The 18786-nt window shown below is 50.3% G+C and overlaps 1 protein-coding gene across 5 annotated transcripts in view; it reads left to right on the forward strand.

Moving 5' to 3' along the window:
* MRAS (muscle RAS oncogene homolog) overlaps positions 1–18786 on the forward strand; it is a 69050-nt gene that overhangs the window by 11326 nt on the left and 38938 nt on the right. For all 5 annotated transcript variants that reach the window (XM_040233671.1, XM_040233647.1, XM_040233656.1 and 2 more), the window contains one exon: positions 17109–17319. In XM_040233671.1, the coding sequence (XP_040089605.1) occupies positions 17127–17319 (193 nt within the window). In that variant the 5' untranslated portion in view covers positions 17109–17126. The remainder of the gene's footprint in view (positions 1–17108; positions 17320–18786) is intronic.

An 18786-nucleotide genomic window follows, 5' to 3' on the forward strand; every position in this document is an offset into this window, starting at 1 on the left:
TCAAAAGCTTTTAAGTTTAATTAGGTCCCATTTGTTTGTTTTTATTTTTATTTCCATTACTCTAGGAGGCGGATCATAGAGGATCTTTCTGTGATTTATGTCAAAAAGTTTCTGCCTGTGTTTTCCTCTAAGAGTTTTATAGTTTCTGGTTTTAGCATTTAGGTTTTTAATCCATTTTGAGTTTATCTTTGTGTATGGCATTAGGAAGTGTTCTAATTTCATTCTTTTACACGTGGCTGTCCAGTTTTCCCAGTTACCTTTTCTGTCAAAGATAAGGTGCCCGTAGGCGTGTGGGTTTATCTTTGGGCTTTCTGTTGTATTCCCTTGGTCTATATTTCTGTTTTTGTGCCAATACCATACTGTCTCGATGACTGTAGCTTTGTAGTATGGACTGAAATCAGGACTGTTGATTCCTCCAGCTCCATTCTTCTTTCTCAAGATTGCTGTGGCTAATCGGGGTCTTTTGCATTTCCGTACCATTATTCTTGACTACAGAGAAATGATGACATGGAGACTAGGCTGGGAGCCTACCCTTTTACTTGTGAAAAGAGCCATTAAAGAGCTTGTTCGAGCAAGAGGTATGCACCTGCACCCCAGACCTACACTGTGACCTTCTGCAGAACTGCAGCAGGAGCTGTGGGATTGTCATCACTGTTCTGAACCCGGTCAAAGTCTTCAGCCAGGCATTCTTTCCCAATGACCAGAGCAAACACAAATGTTAATCTTTTTTTCTTTCTGTTAGAACAGTGTGCACTGTTCTAACTGTTCTAACTATTAGTAGCTGTGAGGATTAGAACTGAGGTAGGTCAATATATTTATTGAGCATCTTCTCAGTGTAACATATGTGCTGGGCTCCAGAGATACAATGGAGGATAAAACGGAGCATGGGCCCTGTCCTCCTGGAGCTGACAGTCTAATGGGGATACACACTGCATCGTAAACAATTAAGTGATGAGTGCAGCATGCGGAGTGCTGACAAGACAGACAACTGGGTGTCTTGGGAGGCAGAGCACTGACCTCAGCTTGTCTGAGGTGCTGGTCAGAAAAGGTAGGTGAGTGCTTAGCACTTGGTCAGGACGTGATGAACAGCCCTGGCCACAGGACTCAGCCTGATTCTGCTCCATCTGGTTACTGCTACCCATCCAACAGTGATAGTTTTGTACAGAGAGATTTATACATTAATTTGTCAAGGGTCACACAGCTAGTAGGTGGCACAGCCAGGATTCCAAACTGGGCCTGTTGGACTCATTCCCGTGTTTCTAACATCTGCTCTGCCTCCAGTTTTACCTCCTGTGCTCATCCTTGTCAGATGGGATGAGGCGCTGAAGTTTCTGCCTTTCTCTGCACCCCAAAATAAGCCACCCACAGGTTGTGGGTGGTGATCATTCCTTGGGTCATCAGGAATAAAATGTGCTTCCTTGTGGAGCCCTGGCTTGCGCTTGCAGCAGGAGCGGTGGTCTTGCATCCCACTGGGTGGCCGAGGTCTCGCTATAGTCTCCCTACTGATCACCTCGCAGGCCGAAGGAGGTGATCCAAAGGCAGCCCCTTCGTTCCCCTCCAGCCCCATCCTGAGTGCTCCAGGGCAGCCTGGAGAGCAGCCCTGAAGGGCCCCAGGCACCCTTCTGCACAATTCGTGGAGGGGACCCTGGCGAGAGTTCCCACAACATAGTGATGACAACGATGATGACAACGGTAATAAACAAACACCTCACGTGCCAGGCGCTGTTCTAAGCACTCACGCATATTGGCTCATTCCATCCTCAGAACAACCCTGTGAGGTGGATACCGATGTTAACACGTGAGAAAGCTGAGGCGCTCATGGGTGGAGCGATTTGCCTAAGGTCACACACGAAGTAGGGCTTGCTAGTGGTAAAGAACCACCTGCCAGGGCAGGAGGCATAAGAGATGTGGGTTTGATCCCTGGGCTGGGAAAATCCCCTGGAGAAGGAAATGGCAGCACACTCCAGTATTCTTGCCTGGAGAATCCCATGGACAGAGGAACCTGGCAGGCTCCAGTCCATAGGGTCGCAGAGTCAGACACAACTGAAGTGAGTTTGCACCAGCCAAGTTCGCACACATAGCCAAGGGGGCAGATGCTTTGATTCACAACTTTTTATAAAAGTGCCATATGTAGAAGAAAGAGAGGTAGGCAGCCAGCCCTCCCAGCCAATGGAGGCTTCTAGGTGGCTCCTGCTGCTTGGGAACTGAGTGGGCCTGCCCACTCTGCCCTTTGCTCTCTGTCCATCCCGGGCTCGCGGTCCAGCCAGGCCAGGAGGGCAGGGAAGATGCAGCTGCTCTTTAGGTCTGGGGAAGAGATTGAAAAGTGGTCTCCTGCCCTTCCAGAGTTTGGCAGGGTCCTTGAGAAGTCCACCTTCCTCACCTCCAGCCAAGTTTAGGCCTTCAAACTCAGGGAGCTGGACCCTCCCCCAGTTCTGCCTCCCTGGCCTTTCCCTTTGCCCAGGAACGCCACCCCCATGCCACCTCCCCAGGGCACTCATTGCCATGCCCGCCTCGCGTTCAGAAAGTCTCCCCTTTGTTTTGCTCCAGCCCTTCTCTCTACAGTCTGCTTACTCATCTAGAATGGGGGTTGGATCGCCTCTCCTCACCTCAGGAATGGGCCTCAATCCTGTTTCTTTCTCATTTTTGGTTGAACATAACATTTTTCACATTTTTTATTTATGGTGTTTAACATTTTGTATACACATGATGGAAAGAAATCAAAGCAATAATCAATTTTGAATGTGCCTCTCTGCTCTCCTCCTCCTCAGGCTCTGCCAGGATTTGGGGTGGTTGCATGAGCCCCCTGCCCCCTGCCCTTCCCAGCTGAAGAGGGCCAGACTGGAGAGTCTCCGAGCTGAGCACCCCCTACTGCTGCTCCTTTGTGTGATGGTCACTTCCTTTAATCTGTGCTTAGTCACTCAGTCCTATGCAACTCTTTGCAACCCCATGACCTGTAGCCCCCACCAGGCTCCTCTGTCTATGGGAATTCTGCAGCCAAGAATACTGGAGTGGGTTGCCGTGTACTCCTTCAGGGGATCTGCACAACCCAGGGGTCGGACCCAGGTCTCCTTCATTGAAGGCGTATTCTTTACCATCTGAGCCACCAGGGAAGCCCAGGAATACTGGTGTGGGTAGCCTGTCCCTTCTCCAGGGAATCTTCCCCATCCAGGAATAGAACTAGAATCTCCTGCATTGAGGGCGGATTCTTAACCAGCTGAACTACCAGGGAAGCCCTTCCTTTAACCTCACACCAAAGTCAAGGCCAAAAGCCAGGCCAGGCCAAGGCCATGCCAAAGGTTATCTGCCTTGGAGTGGCCACACCACTCACTGCTGGCATGCTCAGGGAGGCCAGGGTAGCAGCAGGTGCCCTTATGGGCTGGGGTCCCCCAGGAGGGCGATTTGCTGGTCTTGTATAGTGTATACAACTTTTTAACTGGTGCCTATGCACTAAGTCACTTCAGTCATTGTCCAGCTCTTTGCAACCCTTTGGACTGTAGCCTGCCAGGCTACTCTGTCCATGAGGTTCTCCAGGCCAGATACTGGAGTGGGTTACTATTTCCTCCTCCCAGGGATCTTCCTGAAGTGAGTAAGTGAAGTCGCTCAGTCGTGTCCGACTCTTTGTGACCCCATGGACTGTAGCCTACCAGGCTCCTCTGTCCATGGGATTTTCTAGGCAATAGAACTGGAGTGGATAGTAATCAAATCCTCATCACTCTCTTACATCTCCTGCATTAGGAGGTGGGTTCTTTACCACTAGCACCACCTGGGAAGCCAACATTTAAAAAAAAATTAGTTTCACATAAAAATTCAGATATCTGGCTACTCTTAAAAAATTTGGACTCTCTGGTAACCCTGTTGCAGACATGCTCCTGTCATGACAGTCAGCTGATGAAGGCTGCCAGAGGTTTCCTGTTTACCCCAGGCCCCACTGCTCGCCATTGCCTGTTTCTGTCCCCTTCTCCCATTTATCCACTTTGCCTCTGCCTACATGTGAGTTTGGGGTATCCATTTGTCTCCCGAGCTCTTCTTTCTGCTACTGGGGGATAAAGCAGTTCAGATGGTGGGTCAGCCAGGATGTGGGAGGGTGGAGTTTAACAATTCACCCCTTCAAGGAGCATCCATGACAGGGGCAAGGGGCTGCTGACACAGAGGGAGGCCTGCTCCCCGCACCCAGGCCTTCCCTTTGCTGTCACCATGCCTGCCCTTCTCCTGGGCCACTTGCCTCCTGGGCTGGTGGGAGGCCCTGGGTTCTGGGAGGCAGCAGCTCTAGGCTGGGTCATCCCTGAGGGACAGCCTGTGAAGTTGTGCCCTGGTTAGCACACACCCCACTCAAGAGAAAGATAGTGACCTTGAGATAAGGAATATGAAGTCCAGCCTATAGCTCCCCAGCCCCACTCTAGCAGGGGAAATGTGATAATAAAACAACTCCTGGCTCGTTGATTTGAAGGGAGGAGAGTGAGTGTGGCCGTGCAGCTGAGAAGGGAGCTTGTGGTCACTTGCAGATGGAGATGCGTGGCCTAGACAACCTCAGGGACCTCAGGGGCTAGACAGAGCCCTGTCAGTGAGGTGGCCATGATGAGTGTAATGGAATTAGTGGCTGCAAAGCCCTCTGGCTGCCACCTGGCCAGCACTCCAGGTCGTCACAGGCAAGGTGGCTCAGTGGAAGATGACCTGGGGAGTGGAGGCCGGGGAGGAAGGGGTGGCTTTGGGAGGCTGGGGGACAGGGTGGCTGTTCCTCAGAGGGAATGTTTTCATAGGTAGGGAAGGTAAAAAGGCAGTGCAGGCAGATAGCATTCATTTGCAGACTCCCTGACAGGTTGGCACCGCCTCTGTCCCTAAGGACGCAGATGCTGGGGCAGTTCAGGTGGGCCCGTGGGAGGAGCTTCCAGCTCCCATGGTGGGTTTTCCAGGAGCACTGTGCCGGGATTGGGTGAGGGATGACAGCACTGGAGTCGGCGGGTGACAGCGCTGGAGTTGGGGAGATCAACACTGGTGGAGGGGTCCCAGGCGACAAGGCAGAGCCAGCCACTGAGAGGACGTGCCACCAGGCCTTGGCCTGGGATTCAAGCAAGGTAAAGGGATGTTGGAGTGGATGGAGGAGGCAGAGGACAGAGGGCCAGAGCAGAGGGTGGGAGAAGGGGCCTGTAGGGGTAGAGCCAGGGCAGCCCAGGAGGAGATGTGACGACGCGGGGGGCTCACAGGAGCCCTTGCTCCAGGCGTGGCCTGAGAGGGCAGATGAATCAGAATGGGGAGCCACCTGCCAGGCTTTGGGGAGTCTGAGGGCCTCGCTTTGGGAGCCCAGAAGTCAGCCCTCTGCAGTGGGGTGACACCCAGCCTGACTTTCCCAATGCGCACGCAGATGCCTCTCTAAGGTTGAGAAACTCTCCTCCTCAGCTGTGGGTGGAACTGCCCTGCACTGTGGTAGCCCACTCAGTGTTCTTGCCTGGAGCATCCCAGGGACAGAGGAGCCTGGAGGGTTGCCATCTGTGGGGTCGCACAGAGTCGGACATGACTTAGCAGCAGCAGCAGCAGCAGGCATCACTGACTCGATGGGCGTGAGTCTGAGTGAACTCTGGGAGTTGGTGATGGACAGGGAGGCCTGGCGTGCTGCGATTCATGGGGTCGCAAAGAGTCGGACACGACTGAGCGACTGAACTGAACTGAACTGAACTGAACTGAGGGAAACGGAGAGGCCTCCAGGACTGAGAATAAGAACAACAAGTCTTTCTTTCTTTCTTTGGCTGCATCGGGTCTTGGTTCTACGATGCAGGATCTTACATCGCAGAACACGGACTCACTTGTAGTTTGAAGGCTTGGTTGCTCCATGGCATGTGGGATCTCAGTTACCTGACCAAGGATCGAACCCACATCCCCTGCATTGCAAGCTGGATTCTTAACCACTGGGCCACCAAGGAAGTCTCTGAGAATAAGAATTTAAATTCCTCTCTGCCTCTTGCGGTAGGGCGGCAGCCCTGGCCCTCACCCCTGGACTGGGTTCAGCTCCACCCTCCCTGTGGTGCTGGGATGTGGGGACAGAAGGGGCGGGGGGTTGGTGGGACCCCAACCCACTAGGACGTGGGTCTGTGAGGGCCAAGTGGCCAGTGGCAGCACCCCGTGACCCAGGGGTGCTAACAGCACATGGTTCTGAAGGGCAGTGTGGACCTGAGGCCCTGAAGCCCTCGTTAATCCCTTGGTCCTGAGAGCCTCTCAGACCACCCTCCCCTAGAGTAGCTGGGTGGGAAGTGGGGCAGAATTTTAGTTTTTAGTTGTCAGTCTCGGTGCCAAATCCCAGCTTGGCCCTCTTCCAGCTGTGCCCAAGGGCACATGCCTTGGTATCCCTGACGCTGCTCCTGGCTGCTAACTGGGGAGACCAAATGCCACCCCTTGCAGCTCTGCCTTGAGACCTTTGTGGCCATGCCAGCTCTGCCTGTGTGACCTTCCTGCTCCCACCTGACCCTGCAGTCCCGTCCATCTGCTTCCCCTCTCCTCGGAGCCGCTGGAGCCCTTAGTTCTCACACAACTTATCCAGTCTCCACTGGGCTTTTCTGCTGGGTGAACATCACTGTGGTCATCAGAAAGGGCTGTGGGCCCACCAGACTGGGCAGCCTTCGAGAGAGCCTACATGGCGCCCTGTGGGGAGGGGAGAGTCCCAGGGCCTCCGCGCCCCCTGTGCTCCTCCCACCTCGCCCCACAGCCTCGCACTTGTTCCTTTAGTGTTTAGTGCTGATGGGCAGCCACCATGTGCCTGATTCTGCGCTTAGTGCTCAGGATACAAAGACCGACATCCCAGGTTGTCAGGGAGCAGCAGGTGCTCCTCACCGCCCCCTTCCCACCCCACCCCCACCCTACTGCCGTGGCACACGGGACGCATCCTGCAGTCCAGTCACAGCGTGTTGTTTGCAGAACTTGGCACCTGCTTGGTTTTTCACACCTCTGTGCTTTACTCCTTTGCACCTTCTGGTCCTCACCTAGGATATGCTTGTCTCCATCATTCACCTTAGCTGATACTTGCTTGGCCTGCAAGACCCCATTTTGGCATTGCTTCTATCAGGAAGCCTTCTGCAGTGCCCACAGGCTGGGCATAATACCCTCCTGCTCTCCCTGTGTGCCTACTTATTAGCCTCTTGTATTGTAACCCTCTGTCTGCCCTCCCCCCACACACCCCTTGAACCCTGAGGCCAGGGGTGGGGGCTCATTCATCTCAGGCTCTGGGAGCACTGACTGGACATGCATGCCTCCGGGATCTGAGCCTCTGTGTGCACTGGTGGTCTGTCAACTTTACTCCTCCTGGCTCATTCTCCTCTGGGCCCTTTCTCTTGTCGTGTGTCCCTAATAGGTTTTTCTTTCCAAGGATAAATCTGCCAAGCCAGTAGTAACCCAGAGCAGGGCTAGGTCTTATGATGGAGAGCACCTCTGAATTTAAAGAGAGAGAGACTGTGTCTCATGCTGAGTTCCCAGTAATTTGATATTTGCTGTAGTCTCTTCAGTGAACAAGCATCTCCTGAATATTTAGGGAAATGTCTTTGAGGAGCTTAAATCTCCAGCGTTGGGTCAGCAGCATGTGGGGGCTTGATGTCTTACAGCATCGCTACAGGAGACTGCCCCCTCCTCCTAACAAGGAGAATGGGGTGTTGAGACCAGCTGGCAGATGGGTGTGAGAGTGCCCCAAGAGGGACTGGCCAGGGGCTGAGTTCTGATGAGTCATCATCTGTAGAACCAGCTGGTTAGCAGGGCATGAGCTCAGGAAGGACTCTGGGGAGACAGGAGGGCTTCCTGCAGGAGGAGGGACTGGGGATGAATTTTGAAGGATGCTGATGATGGTTACTTTGTTGTTGTTCAATAGCCCAGCCGTGGGTGACTCATTGCAACCCCATGGACTGTAGCACACCAGGCCTCCCTCTCCCTCACCATCTCCCGGAGTTTGTCCAAGTTCATATTCATTGAATCATCCAGCCATTTCATCCTCTGACGCCCCCATCTCCTTCTGCCCTCAATCTTCCCCAGCATCAGGGACTTTTCCAATGAGTCGTCTGTTCTCATCAGATGACCACAATACTGGAGCTGTAGCTTCAGTCCTTCCAGTGAATATCCAGGGTTGATCTCCCTTAAGATTGATTGGTTTGATATCCTTGCTGTCCAAGGGACTTTCAGGAGTCTCCTCCAGCACCACAGTTTGAAGGCATCAATTCTTTGGCATTGTGGTAGAGAAATGATGGTAACTACCTGATGTTTATTGAACACTGTCTGTGAGCCAGAGCCCCACAAGTCAAATGCTGCTGTCTCCACTTTTATGGAAGAGAAAACCAAGGTACAGAGTGTAACTTGTCAAAGTTTGCAAATGTGTGATTCCTAGCTCAGGCTCCTTGGTAAGGGGTTTTAAGTGAGGTGCAGCCCCAAGCTGGGCAAGGAGCAAACGGTGTGTAAGACCACAAGGGGATGGACTGAGGCAGGGACAAGCACAGTGGAGAGGGTCCCAACCAGGGTGCTAGAAAATGAGGTCTCAGAGCCCTGGTGCTCCCACGACACTGAGCAGCCACTTGATCACTCAGCTTCCTCTCTGATCCTCAAAACAGGAGTACCTGTCAGTACCAGCCCTGTGTCCCGCTTGGTCACAGTCAGGATAGGGGACGGGGGTGGGGGTGGGGGGCGTGATGGTGTGTCTGTTCCCAGAGACTAGCATTTGCCCTGATGACTCTTGGGTGCGGACCTGCTCAGCTCCTCCTCTGGGGGCAGCAGTCTAGTCATGGAGGTCGCCCTGACTCTAACACCACCTCCCCGGCTCACTGCTGACCTCTTCCCAGCGCTTCTGGATCTTCTCTCTCTGGCCTGGCCTGACTCTGTCCCTGCAATATCCTGCCTATCACGAGAGGATGCCTAGCCTGATGGGCTGGCCACAGGCTCTGGAGCCATAATGCATGGTTTCAGATCCTGTCACTGTTGCTTTCTAGCTGATGACCTAAAAGAAGTTTGGGAATTTCCTGACAGTCCAGTGGTTAGGACTCCACATTCTCATTGCTGAGGGCCCCAGGTTTAGTCCCCAGTCAGGGAACTAAGATCCCACAAGCCATGGGGCATGGCAAAAAAAGAGAGAGAGAGAAATGTTATTTTACTTCTTTGTGTCTCCGTTTCTTCAGCTGTAAAATGGGGACAATTAAGTTATACCTCATAGGGTTGTTATGAGAATTAAATAAGTTAATTTAGTAAAATCTTCCAATAGTCTCAGACACATCGCTTACATTAATTAAATGTTCCTATTATTTTTAACAAGGCCACTGTTATAATCATTACAACAGGTCGTTCCCGCACACCTACTCTGGGACTCATAGTGCTGGTTATAAATGGCTAAGCTCTCAGGCTCAGTCAGGAGGCACCCACAGACTAGCAAGTAAGGCTCAAGTGTTAATGCTGTGATATAAGGAAGCACATCGTACTTGGGGTTCATGAGGAAGGTCAAGGGCATTGTTTTCCTCACCTGACTTACTTCAGGCAGTGGCTTTTGCCTGGATCTCTGGATTTCTGGTCTGGTATTTCTGCTCTGCTGCTGCAGTCCAGGTGTGATCCTGGCAGAGGAACTTGGATTTGATGGGGTAGAAAAGCAGGGGCTGATCCATTAGCAGAGTTCTCCAGAGATAGCCAGGCAGGCTCCCCCTAAAGGTCCTGAGCCCCTCCCATGGAACAAGATGGCCAGTACGTGGGATGTTTTGGAGGGAACCTGAAGAGTAGTGGGGCTTCCCTGGTGGCTCGCACAGTAAAGAATCTGCCTGCAATGTGAGAACCTGGGTTTGATCCCTGGGTTGGGAAGATCCCCTGAAGAAGGAAACAGCTACCCACTTCAGTATTCTGGCCTGGAGAATTCCATGGACAGAGGAGTCTGGCAGGCTACGGTCCATGGGATCGCAAAGAGTTGAACACGACTGAGTTCCATCTGGGATGGCAAACAAGTTTCACCTCTGGACCAGTTTTCTGGTTCTGGCTGCCAAGGGGGCTGCATTGAAAAGGGCTGTAAGACTGAGCAGGGAGGAGGAGCACAATGGACTTCAATATCTGCCTTGGCTCTGGAAAGGAGGGGCACCCATGCCATATAGACCTGATAATATTTAAGGTCCTGTCCACTATAAAAGAACACACACAGTTGGGTTGGTGGTCATCTTTTTTTAATTCTAAACTTGTTTACTTTTAATTGGAAGATAATTTCTTTACAGTATTATAGTGTCAGTTTCTGCCATATATCAACATAAATCAGCCATAGGTGGTTAAGTCTTAATGATTAAGTGAGCTGAGTGCACCAGTAGCTTCCTGGAGGGCCTGAGTGATGCAGTGACAGTGCTGGCCTGGGAATAGCCAAGGTGGAAGACAAAGAGTTGAGCAAAGTCTCCTCGAGGTAAGAATGGAGCCTTAGGGATGCCAAGTGGCCTAGACCCCTGGCGGGTCTGCACATCATTTATGCTCTGCCTGCAAATCAGCAGCCCCCGGGGAAGCTGCCCGTTTCTGGGAATTGTGCAGAAGGGAAGGGCAGCTCCTGGAATGCAGAGCCGTTTCCTCCACATGGGTTGGGTCCTCCTCCGCAGTGTGTCCTCATCCCCCTGCACTGGGCACACCCAGACATCACAGAGATGAGATTAACTTCCCCAGGCTGATTCCACTCAATGTGAATGACAGTCCATTCACTCTCCCAAGAGCTGCATTAATAATGAATGTGTCCCCCTCTTCCAGCTTTATTTACCAGACAACTTGCAGTTCAACTGATCAGTTTAGGAAAGAATCTTTAAAATGATTAGTCTAGAAACAGAGAAGCAAAAAGCAATGAAACTAAACCTTCAATTAAGTTGGTAGCATCTTTGCAGGAGGCTCTGGGATGACCACTACCACGGTTCTTGTGGTCAGGGAGGATGAAGAGTGCCCTTTGGGTTATGAATCACAAAGACAGTCTAAGAAATGTACTGTGATGCTGCAAAAATAACCAGAAGAATTCTAGGCAGTGTGGCATGATGGCGCCAAGTCTGACCTTTGGTGTCTGATCCATACCCAGCCAATGCCCTCTAAATGGTGGGGGTTGTTATTGCTGTGAGGCTTCTCCTGGGCACCTCTTATTCTGGCCAGGGCTACATGACGCTGCTTTGGAAGTGGTGCTGGCGGGGTGGGGTGCATGGAGAGGCCAGGAAGCCCAGTGAGCCCCTTGACAGTGTCTGCAGCCAAAGTCTTCTTTTACTGTGTGTCCACTTGGAAAAATGGACAGTGTTCTGGATTATCCTTTTGGGAAATAAGCTCTGTAGAAGCCCTAGAAACTGGGAGCTTAGGGAAAGGGGGCAGATTTGGTGAGGGATAATAGCCACTGGGCACTGCTGTTCTGAGGGGCTGCTGGGGCCCACTGCTGTCCTAGGCATTCGTTACTGTGTTGGGTCCTCCAGCAGCCCCTTCAGGGGTGGGCGATACGGGCGCCTTCAGGACGGGGTGGGCAAGGTCCAGATCACTGGGGCCTACCACACTGGAGGGAGCTCAGGGGCCTGGCTACTTGCCACATCAGTGTACATATGCCCTTACTCGGGGACCCCCACCCCCAGTTTTTTTTCCACTGGGACTGTAATTATGCATTCTCGAGGATTCTGTTCTATTTTATAGATGGGGAAACTGAGGCTCCCGGAAATTAAGACACTCGCTCCCGGTCACACAGGCAGTCCATATCAGAGACACTGAGTGGAACTCAAGCTGCCTGGCTGAAGAGTCCAGGGCTATGACTGACACCCCCCTCCAACTCCCCCTTCTCCTGAGAACAGAGTCTTTGCCCAAGACTTCCCAGGAGGTGTCAGGAACCACCCCCCACTTCCAAGCACACTTTGAAAATTGCTGGGTGAAAAGGTTATTCAAGGGTCCTGTGTCCACCTAAGCCCACCCCACCCACCCCCACACACACCTCCTAGGGCCACGAGGCTGCCCCTATCAGAAGAGCGGGTGTCTTGCCCTGCTTCTTGATCCCAAGGAGGGCGGGCTGGGTGGAAGCCTGCACTGGGCAGTACTGAGTAGTCAAATACACTCTAAGGGGTATACATCCCTCCCTGGCTGCATGAGTAGCAAAGGATTGAGGAGACGTGGCTGTTGTCCACATGGAGCTCCCCAGTTGCTGGGGAGATGAATCTGCCATTCAGGAAATAGCTTCAACCCATGCAGGACGGTGCTAATTCTGGGGAGAGAAAAGGAGCAAAAGACAGCCACCAGAAAAGCTTATTTCTCAGCTGAAAGATGCCTGAAGTTTTCATATACACGTCACTAAAATCGTCCAGACAGTGTTACTGCCTTTTAGGAAGAAGTTTCCAATATGAGGTAGAATTTGGGTTGCCTGTGCACTGGGAGGGGCTCTGGGAGCGGTGGTTGCCATGGCAGCCAGCATTCAGCCGCCTCCTCTGCCCGGTGGCTGCCGTTCCAAAAGTTGGTTTCTGAGTGGAGTGGGCTGCCTGGAACCTCAGAGCCATTTCCCATGGAAACAATGTTCTAAATGACGGGTGACGTTGCCACACAAGCCTATTTAATCCGACTGCAAGGCAGCTGAGGTGGCAGTGGGGCCTCTGATGGGGGCGGGGGAGGAGGCTGGGAACTGCTTAGCCCCAAGAGTGGAGGGAGGGAGTCTGTGGGACTGTCTTCTGGGAACAAAGTAAAGAAGGCAAGAGAACAGACATCTGAGCACCTTCTCTAAGCCGGGCTCCTCTCGTACATTTTAATTTCATGCTTAGAGCGATCCTGCAAAAGATGGTTCTCTAGCCAACCCCATCTTACAAGTATTAATAAAAACTGAGGCTGTGAAAGGTTAGCTCGCCCAAGGTCACTCAGCTGGTGGGTTGGGAGAGTATGAGACATGGAAAATCAGTGGGGAGACTTTAAAGGCAGCCCCAAACCCACCTTATTTCACCCTCCCACCTCTGAGGGGCCACCTATGACCCCCAAATGGTGAAGAACCAGTGTTCTAGAATGATGTCCAAGATACTGTCTAGTTGAACAGGCCAGAGAGGAGAGGGATGTTGTAAATGGAAGCAGTTTGCTACTTAACCACCAACCAACCTTCTACCCTGTGGTGACTCAAAAACCTTTCTCCTTACCACGTGAGATCAGCCGACTTTGTAGGAGGGTGGTACACGCCCCTTGGCATTTTGACTGCCTTCCCTGTTTACAAAGACATCCTTTGAGTCGGGGATTATTTCAGGGGAGGTTCTGCCCAAGAGACCTTACAGACTGGGGAGTTTTCTGGACTCCAGTGCCCCCCTTGCAAATCTTCTTTTCCTCCTAGGCTCACACTTGGTTCCAGGAGCATCTTATCTGTGTGACCAGTCACGCTTGGGAGGGGAGGGAGACAGTCCCAACCTATGGCTGAGTGAGCCACCTTTGAGCCCTCTGTGTGGAGAGGCTGGCACTATGTGATGGGTCGTCTAATGCTTGTTCAGACTTCCCTGGTGGTCCAGTGGCTAAGACTCCTTGCTCCCAATGCAGGGGCCCCGGGTTCGATCCCTAGTCAGGGCACTAGGATCCCACATGCCACAACTAAGACCTGGTGCAACCAAATAAATAAATTTTTTTTAAAAAGCCATTGATGGGCCCTGGTACCTCTACCTAACAACTGTCCTTGCTGATGCTGTGCCAGGCCAGGTGATGGAAGGATGAGACACAGCCCTCCCCTGTTATGTGCAGTGAGTGTGGAGGACTTTAAGTCCTCTACGAGTAGTGGGGGCCTCTGTACCAGGAGCTGCGGGACATGTGTTGGAGGGGGCACCGCCCTTGGGAGGCGATTCCTGGGCCTGGGCCGTTTCCCCTGGGCCCCAGTGGGGGTGGGGTGGGCAAAGGGGACCACGTGACCTCAGGGTACACTGGAAAACACAGTTGCTTGGGAGAGAGCAATGTGAGAGGTCAGCCATGAATGTCCAGTGAATCCCCATCTGCTATGGGAAGTGCTGAAGGGTTTTCCCCTACGAGGGACCAGTCCAGTGTTTGTGTTAACCATGCATTCTAACCCTGCTCCATTGAGTCTGAGTTTGGAGGGAGCTCTGAATTGCCCCCCGCCCTGTGATCTCTTGGGCTCAAACCCTGAGTGCAGGGCACTGTGAAAAGAAATCAGCCTCATCTGCTTCCTGCCAGCTGCTTCGCTTGCAGGCAGAGGGCAATTTTTTCAGGTCCCCAGGTGATTCTGCTGTGGGTGGTTTGAGCGCCGCCTCAAAGTTTGGATTCATGTCCTCTATCATTTATGATGTATTTCTTGTTTTATTTTGAGAAGAAAATCAAGAGAAACTATTTTCCTTCCTGATACCTTTCCACTCGCTTAGTATTTTTTATTCACGTTGCTGCCAGCGAGGAGGGAAGATAGCTTTCATTTTTTTCTGTTTTATTTTTTAAATTGAGGTATAGTTGATTTATAATATTATATTAGTTGTAAGTGTACAACATAGTAATTCAAAATTTTTATCGATTATATTCCATTTAAAGTTATTGTGAAATATTGACTATATTCCCTATGCTATACATTATATCCTGGGAGCTTATTTATTTTATGCATAGTCGTTTATATCTCCTTGGAAGGGAGCTTTAAAAACAGCCTCTCACAGGCAGACTCATTCACTCTGGCCCATCTGTCACCACCCTCCTCAAGCTAGGTCAGTGGTTAAGGAGAGGCAGTGAGGAGCTGACATCAGACTCCCCTGACCTCTGAGAGGCAGAGAAGACAGAGAGCGGCCCGCCCCCTCCCCGCCCCCCATTTCTGTCTCCCTCAACACCCCTCTGGCCCTTTGGGACCACCAGCTTTGTCACGTGGGGGAGCTCAGTGCGTTGAAGCCGCAGCTTATCCCCACCATTATCCTCACCTTTTGGGGGGATGAGGGAGCCAGATGCTGGGGCTTAGCTGGCACCTGGTCCTTTTATCCTTGCACCAGGGGAGCTTAAATTCCCACTCAAAAGGACAGGGAATCACACATTTCCAGGTGGCCTGAACATTCATAATATTGTCCGGCTTTTCTAATACACAAATAGAATACATGCTTATTGTAGAAAATTGAAAAAGGGCCCCAAATCTGCCTCAGAGACAGCTACCTGCCAATCCTCTCTGTGCCTGGAAGCACACAGACATGTAGATTCATAGGTGGGTAACTTCTTGGAAATGTAGTCATGTGTACTTGCTGTTTTGCAGCTTTTTAAAAAAAATATATGTTGTAAACCTTCTCTAGGCTAGTCAATTTAGCATCCTTTTTTAATGGCTATCTAGTATTTCATTGTATGGATAAACTGTTAACTCTTCACCCATCTACCCAGTATTTAAGTTATTTCCATTTTTACCCCTGTTCTTAACATCTTTGTACACTTGTCTGATTACCTCCTTGGACTACATTCTCACATGTCGTATAGTTTTAAAAGAGGATATGTCCATTTTAAATTTTGACATATTTATGCAAGTGTACTCTCAGCCCAGTTTGGACAGATTTATACTCTCACCCACAATGTATAAAACTGCCTACTTCCCCGCCACTGCAGGGAAATCCTAAATGTCAACATCAAGCTTCAGTAACTGCACAATTGCCTATACCCCCATGCAAATCAGGGTGGCCTCATAATCCACATTTGTGTCTAACACCCTTTCTGTTGAAATCTAGAATGGAGGACTCTTGGAGCTAAGAACAACTGTGAAAACTCAGCCCTTTAATCTATTAGGTAAGGAAACTGTGGCTCAATTGGTGGCATTCCCAAGCAGCAGAGATACAAAACTCAGCCCTTTAATCTATTAGGTAAGGAAACTGTGGCTCAACTGGTGACATTCCCAAGCAGCAGAGATGCAAACAGGACAGCAGTGCATTGCCTCCTGGCATGCCACCCCCCACCCTTCTACCAGCCCTGAAGCCACCTGGGAATGGCCTCCCGTAGGTGGTTTGTGCTTCCCTCCAGCAGCATCTGTAGTGAGCAGCCTGGGTCTCTGGCAACACCCCCAAATTCTTCCTTAGATGACTCTCCTCCTGTTTCCCCCACCAGTGTTTAGCCTTGGTGCTGTCACTCTCCTCCTTCTGGAAACTCTGGGCCTCCTTTACTGCGACAGGTCCTAGTTTCCCTCCTGTTTTTCTGAGTGCTCCTTCCATGCTCCCTGCCTACCTCTCCTCCTTGTCACTTTGTGATACAGTTTCCAAAGACCACTCGTCATGTCTGTCTCCTCTGCACAGCCAGTCCTGAGCTATTCAGGCTCAGTTGTTCTTTGAAATCTTAGTCCCATGTTTCCAGCCCCTGCCTAGTCACCTTGACACTCTGGACATTTTAGGATGGATAATTATGTGCTGGGAGGGGGAATTTCCTGGGCATTATAGGATGTTTAGCAGCATCCCTGACCTCTGCTGATGGGATGCTAGTAGCACTCACTTGGTTTTGGCATCTAAATACATCTCCAGGCATTGCATTTTGCCCCTGGTTAAGAACTACTGCCTTCTCTGGACTCCATGCCATCAACATAAAACTTGTCTCTGATCCTCCTCTTCTTCCTCCCCAATGAAAAGATGAGTTGACCAGATGTCCTGAGATTCTCACGTGACTTTCTGCATGGTCAAAGGCAAGTTGAAACAGAGACTGGAACCAGGATCACTGAATTCTGAGAGTCAGAAGGGGCTCAGGACTCTGAGTTCAGGTGTGCTAAGCTCTTGTGCTCCTCTTTCCATTGAGCTCAGAAAACCTCCCATCCTTCTCAGCACTTCAATCCAATGACCAGACTCAATGTGAAAGGTGAACCTCTATGCCCTCCCTGCTCAGACCAATGCCCGTGTGTTTAGCTGTACAGGAATATAGTGCAAAATTCGGTGGTGGTATAGCTTGCTTGACATGGCCTTTGGCTGGTTAAAGACTCCATGGCATCTACTAGTATTAGGTCCCCAGGGCCAGGCCTGGCACATAGTTGGTTTCCAGTAAATGACTGAATAAATCATTTTAACAGTAATAGTCTCTGGGTGAGGGATCAGGGTTGGTACTTTTCTTTTGCAGGTCTTCATTTGTACAGTTGGGAGTATTTGTTACTTTAGAAGAAAAAAGGAAACCCTGTGAATATGTTCCCCTAAGTCAAAGAGGAGGAAGTCTCCTGCCTCATTCCATATGTCTTGCCTCCCCAGGTCTGACCAACCAGCAACATGGCAACGAGTGCAGTCCCCAGTGACAACCTCCCCACGTACAAGCTGGTGGTGGTGGGAGATGGGGGTGTGGGCAAGAGCGCCCTCACCATCCAGTTTTTCCAGAAGATCTTTGTGCCTGACTACGACCCCACCATCGAAGACTCCTACCTGAAACATACAGAGATTGACAATCAGTGGGCCATCTTGGACGGTGAGACTTGACAGCCCTGCCTGGGGGTGGGGCATTAGTACAGGTTTAGGGAAAGTTGACAGTCTTCAGCTGGGTGTGCTGTTTTCTTCCATGTTGCCGTTATGGGGTGGTTGGTGTAAGACTGTGTGTGTTTTCCAGTGTGACTTCTGAACAGCTTTGTAGAAACCAAAATATGTATTCAACAAAGAGGCAAGGCTTAGAATCATGCTGACTCAGTGATGTCATGGTTGTTATATCTCTCCGATCAGAAGCTCTGATTAACATTTATAGATGTCGCTAGCTGATTAAGAAGTTTCCAGGTGGTGCTAGTGGTAAAGAATCCATCTGCCAATGCAGGAGATGCAAGAGAGCTGGGTTTGATCCCTGGGTCAGGAAGGTCCCCTGAAGTAGGAAATGGCAACCCACTCCAGTATTCTTGCCTGGAAAATCCCATGGACAGAGGAGCCTGGCAGGCTACAGTGTATGGGGCTGCAAAGAGTTGGACAAACTGAGCACTAACTAATTAAAAAGTAGTAAATCAACTTTTTTCTTAATAAGCATAGTTTATTTGGTAACTGCCCCTTGGACAGGCTGGGAAATCTTGCATTTGACATTGTGTTTCTAGTGTAGTCTATGTTGGTCTGGAGTAGCAGTTCACCAGCAGGGAATTTAGCAGAAATGAAAACCCTCAGGCTCAACTGATTCAGAAATTCTGAGGCTGGGGCCCAGCAACCCGTATTTTAACAAGCCCTTCAGGTGATGGTGAAACTAGAGAACCACTGTTCTAGATTCTTACTGATCCCTACTTTGTACTGTTTTGAGTCTTGAAACAAAGAGCCATTAACCATAGAGTGTTATACTATGAGGCGAGCTTTGAAAACCACCAGGATACAAGTTCTCTATCAGATATGTGAATTGCAAATATTTTTCTAGTCTTTGGTTTGTTTTTTGTTCTCTTAACAGTGTCTTTCAAAGACAAGAGTTTTTAATTTTGATGAAGTTCAGTTTATCAGTTTGTTCTTCTATGGATTGTGCTTCTGGTGTTGTGTCTGAGATATCTTTTCCTAACCCAAGGTCACAAAGGTTTTCTCCTGTTTTCTTTTAGAAATTTAATCGTTTTAGGTCTTACCTTTAGGTCCATGATCTGAATTAGTTTTTGTATGTGGTGTGATATGGGACAAAGTTAATCTTTGGGTATGTGGACATGCACTTACTTGTCCAAGCACTATTAGTTGAAAAGATTGTCCTTTCTCCAATAAATTGTCTTTTTTGTACCTTTGATGAAAATTGATTGTCCATGCATTCTATTTGTTTGATGTATTGTCTGTCTTAACACCAGTAGCATACCGTCTTGGTAACTGTAGCTTTACAATAAGTCTTAGAATCAGGTATAGTTAAATCTCCAACTTTATATGCTTTTTCAAGCTGTTTTGGATAGCCTAGTTTCTCTCATTTCTGTATAAATTTTGGAATCAGTTAAATTCTAAT

Source organism: Oryx dammah, unplaced genomic scaffold (assembly GCF_014754425.2).
Source record: "Oryx dammah isolate SB20612 unplaced genomic scaffold, SCBI_Odam_1.1 HiC_scaffold_2, whole genome shotgun sequence".
In the NCBI taxonomy this organism is placed as follows: Eukaryota; Metazoa; Chordata; class Mammalia; order Artiodactyla; family Bovidae; genus Oryx; species Oryx dammah.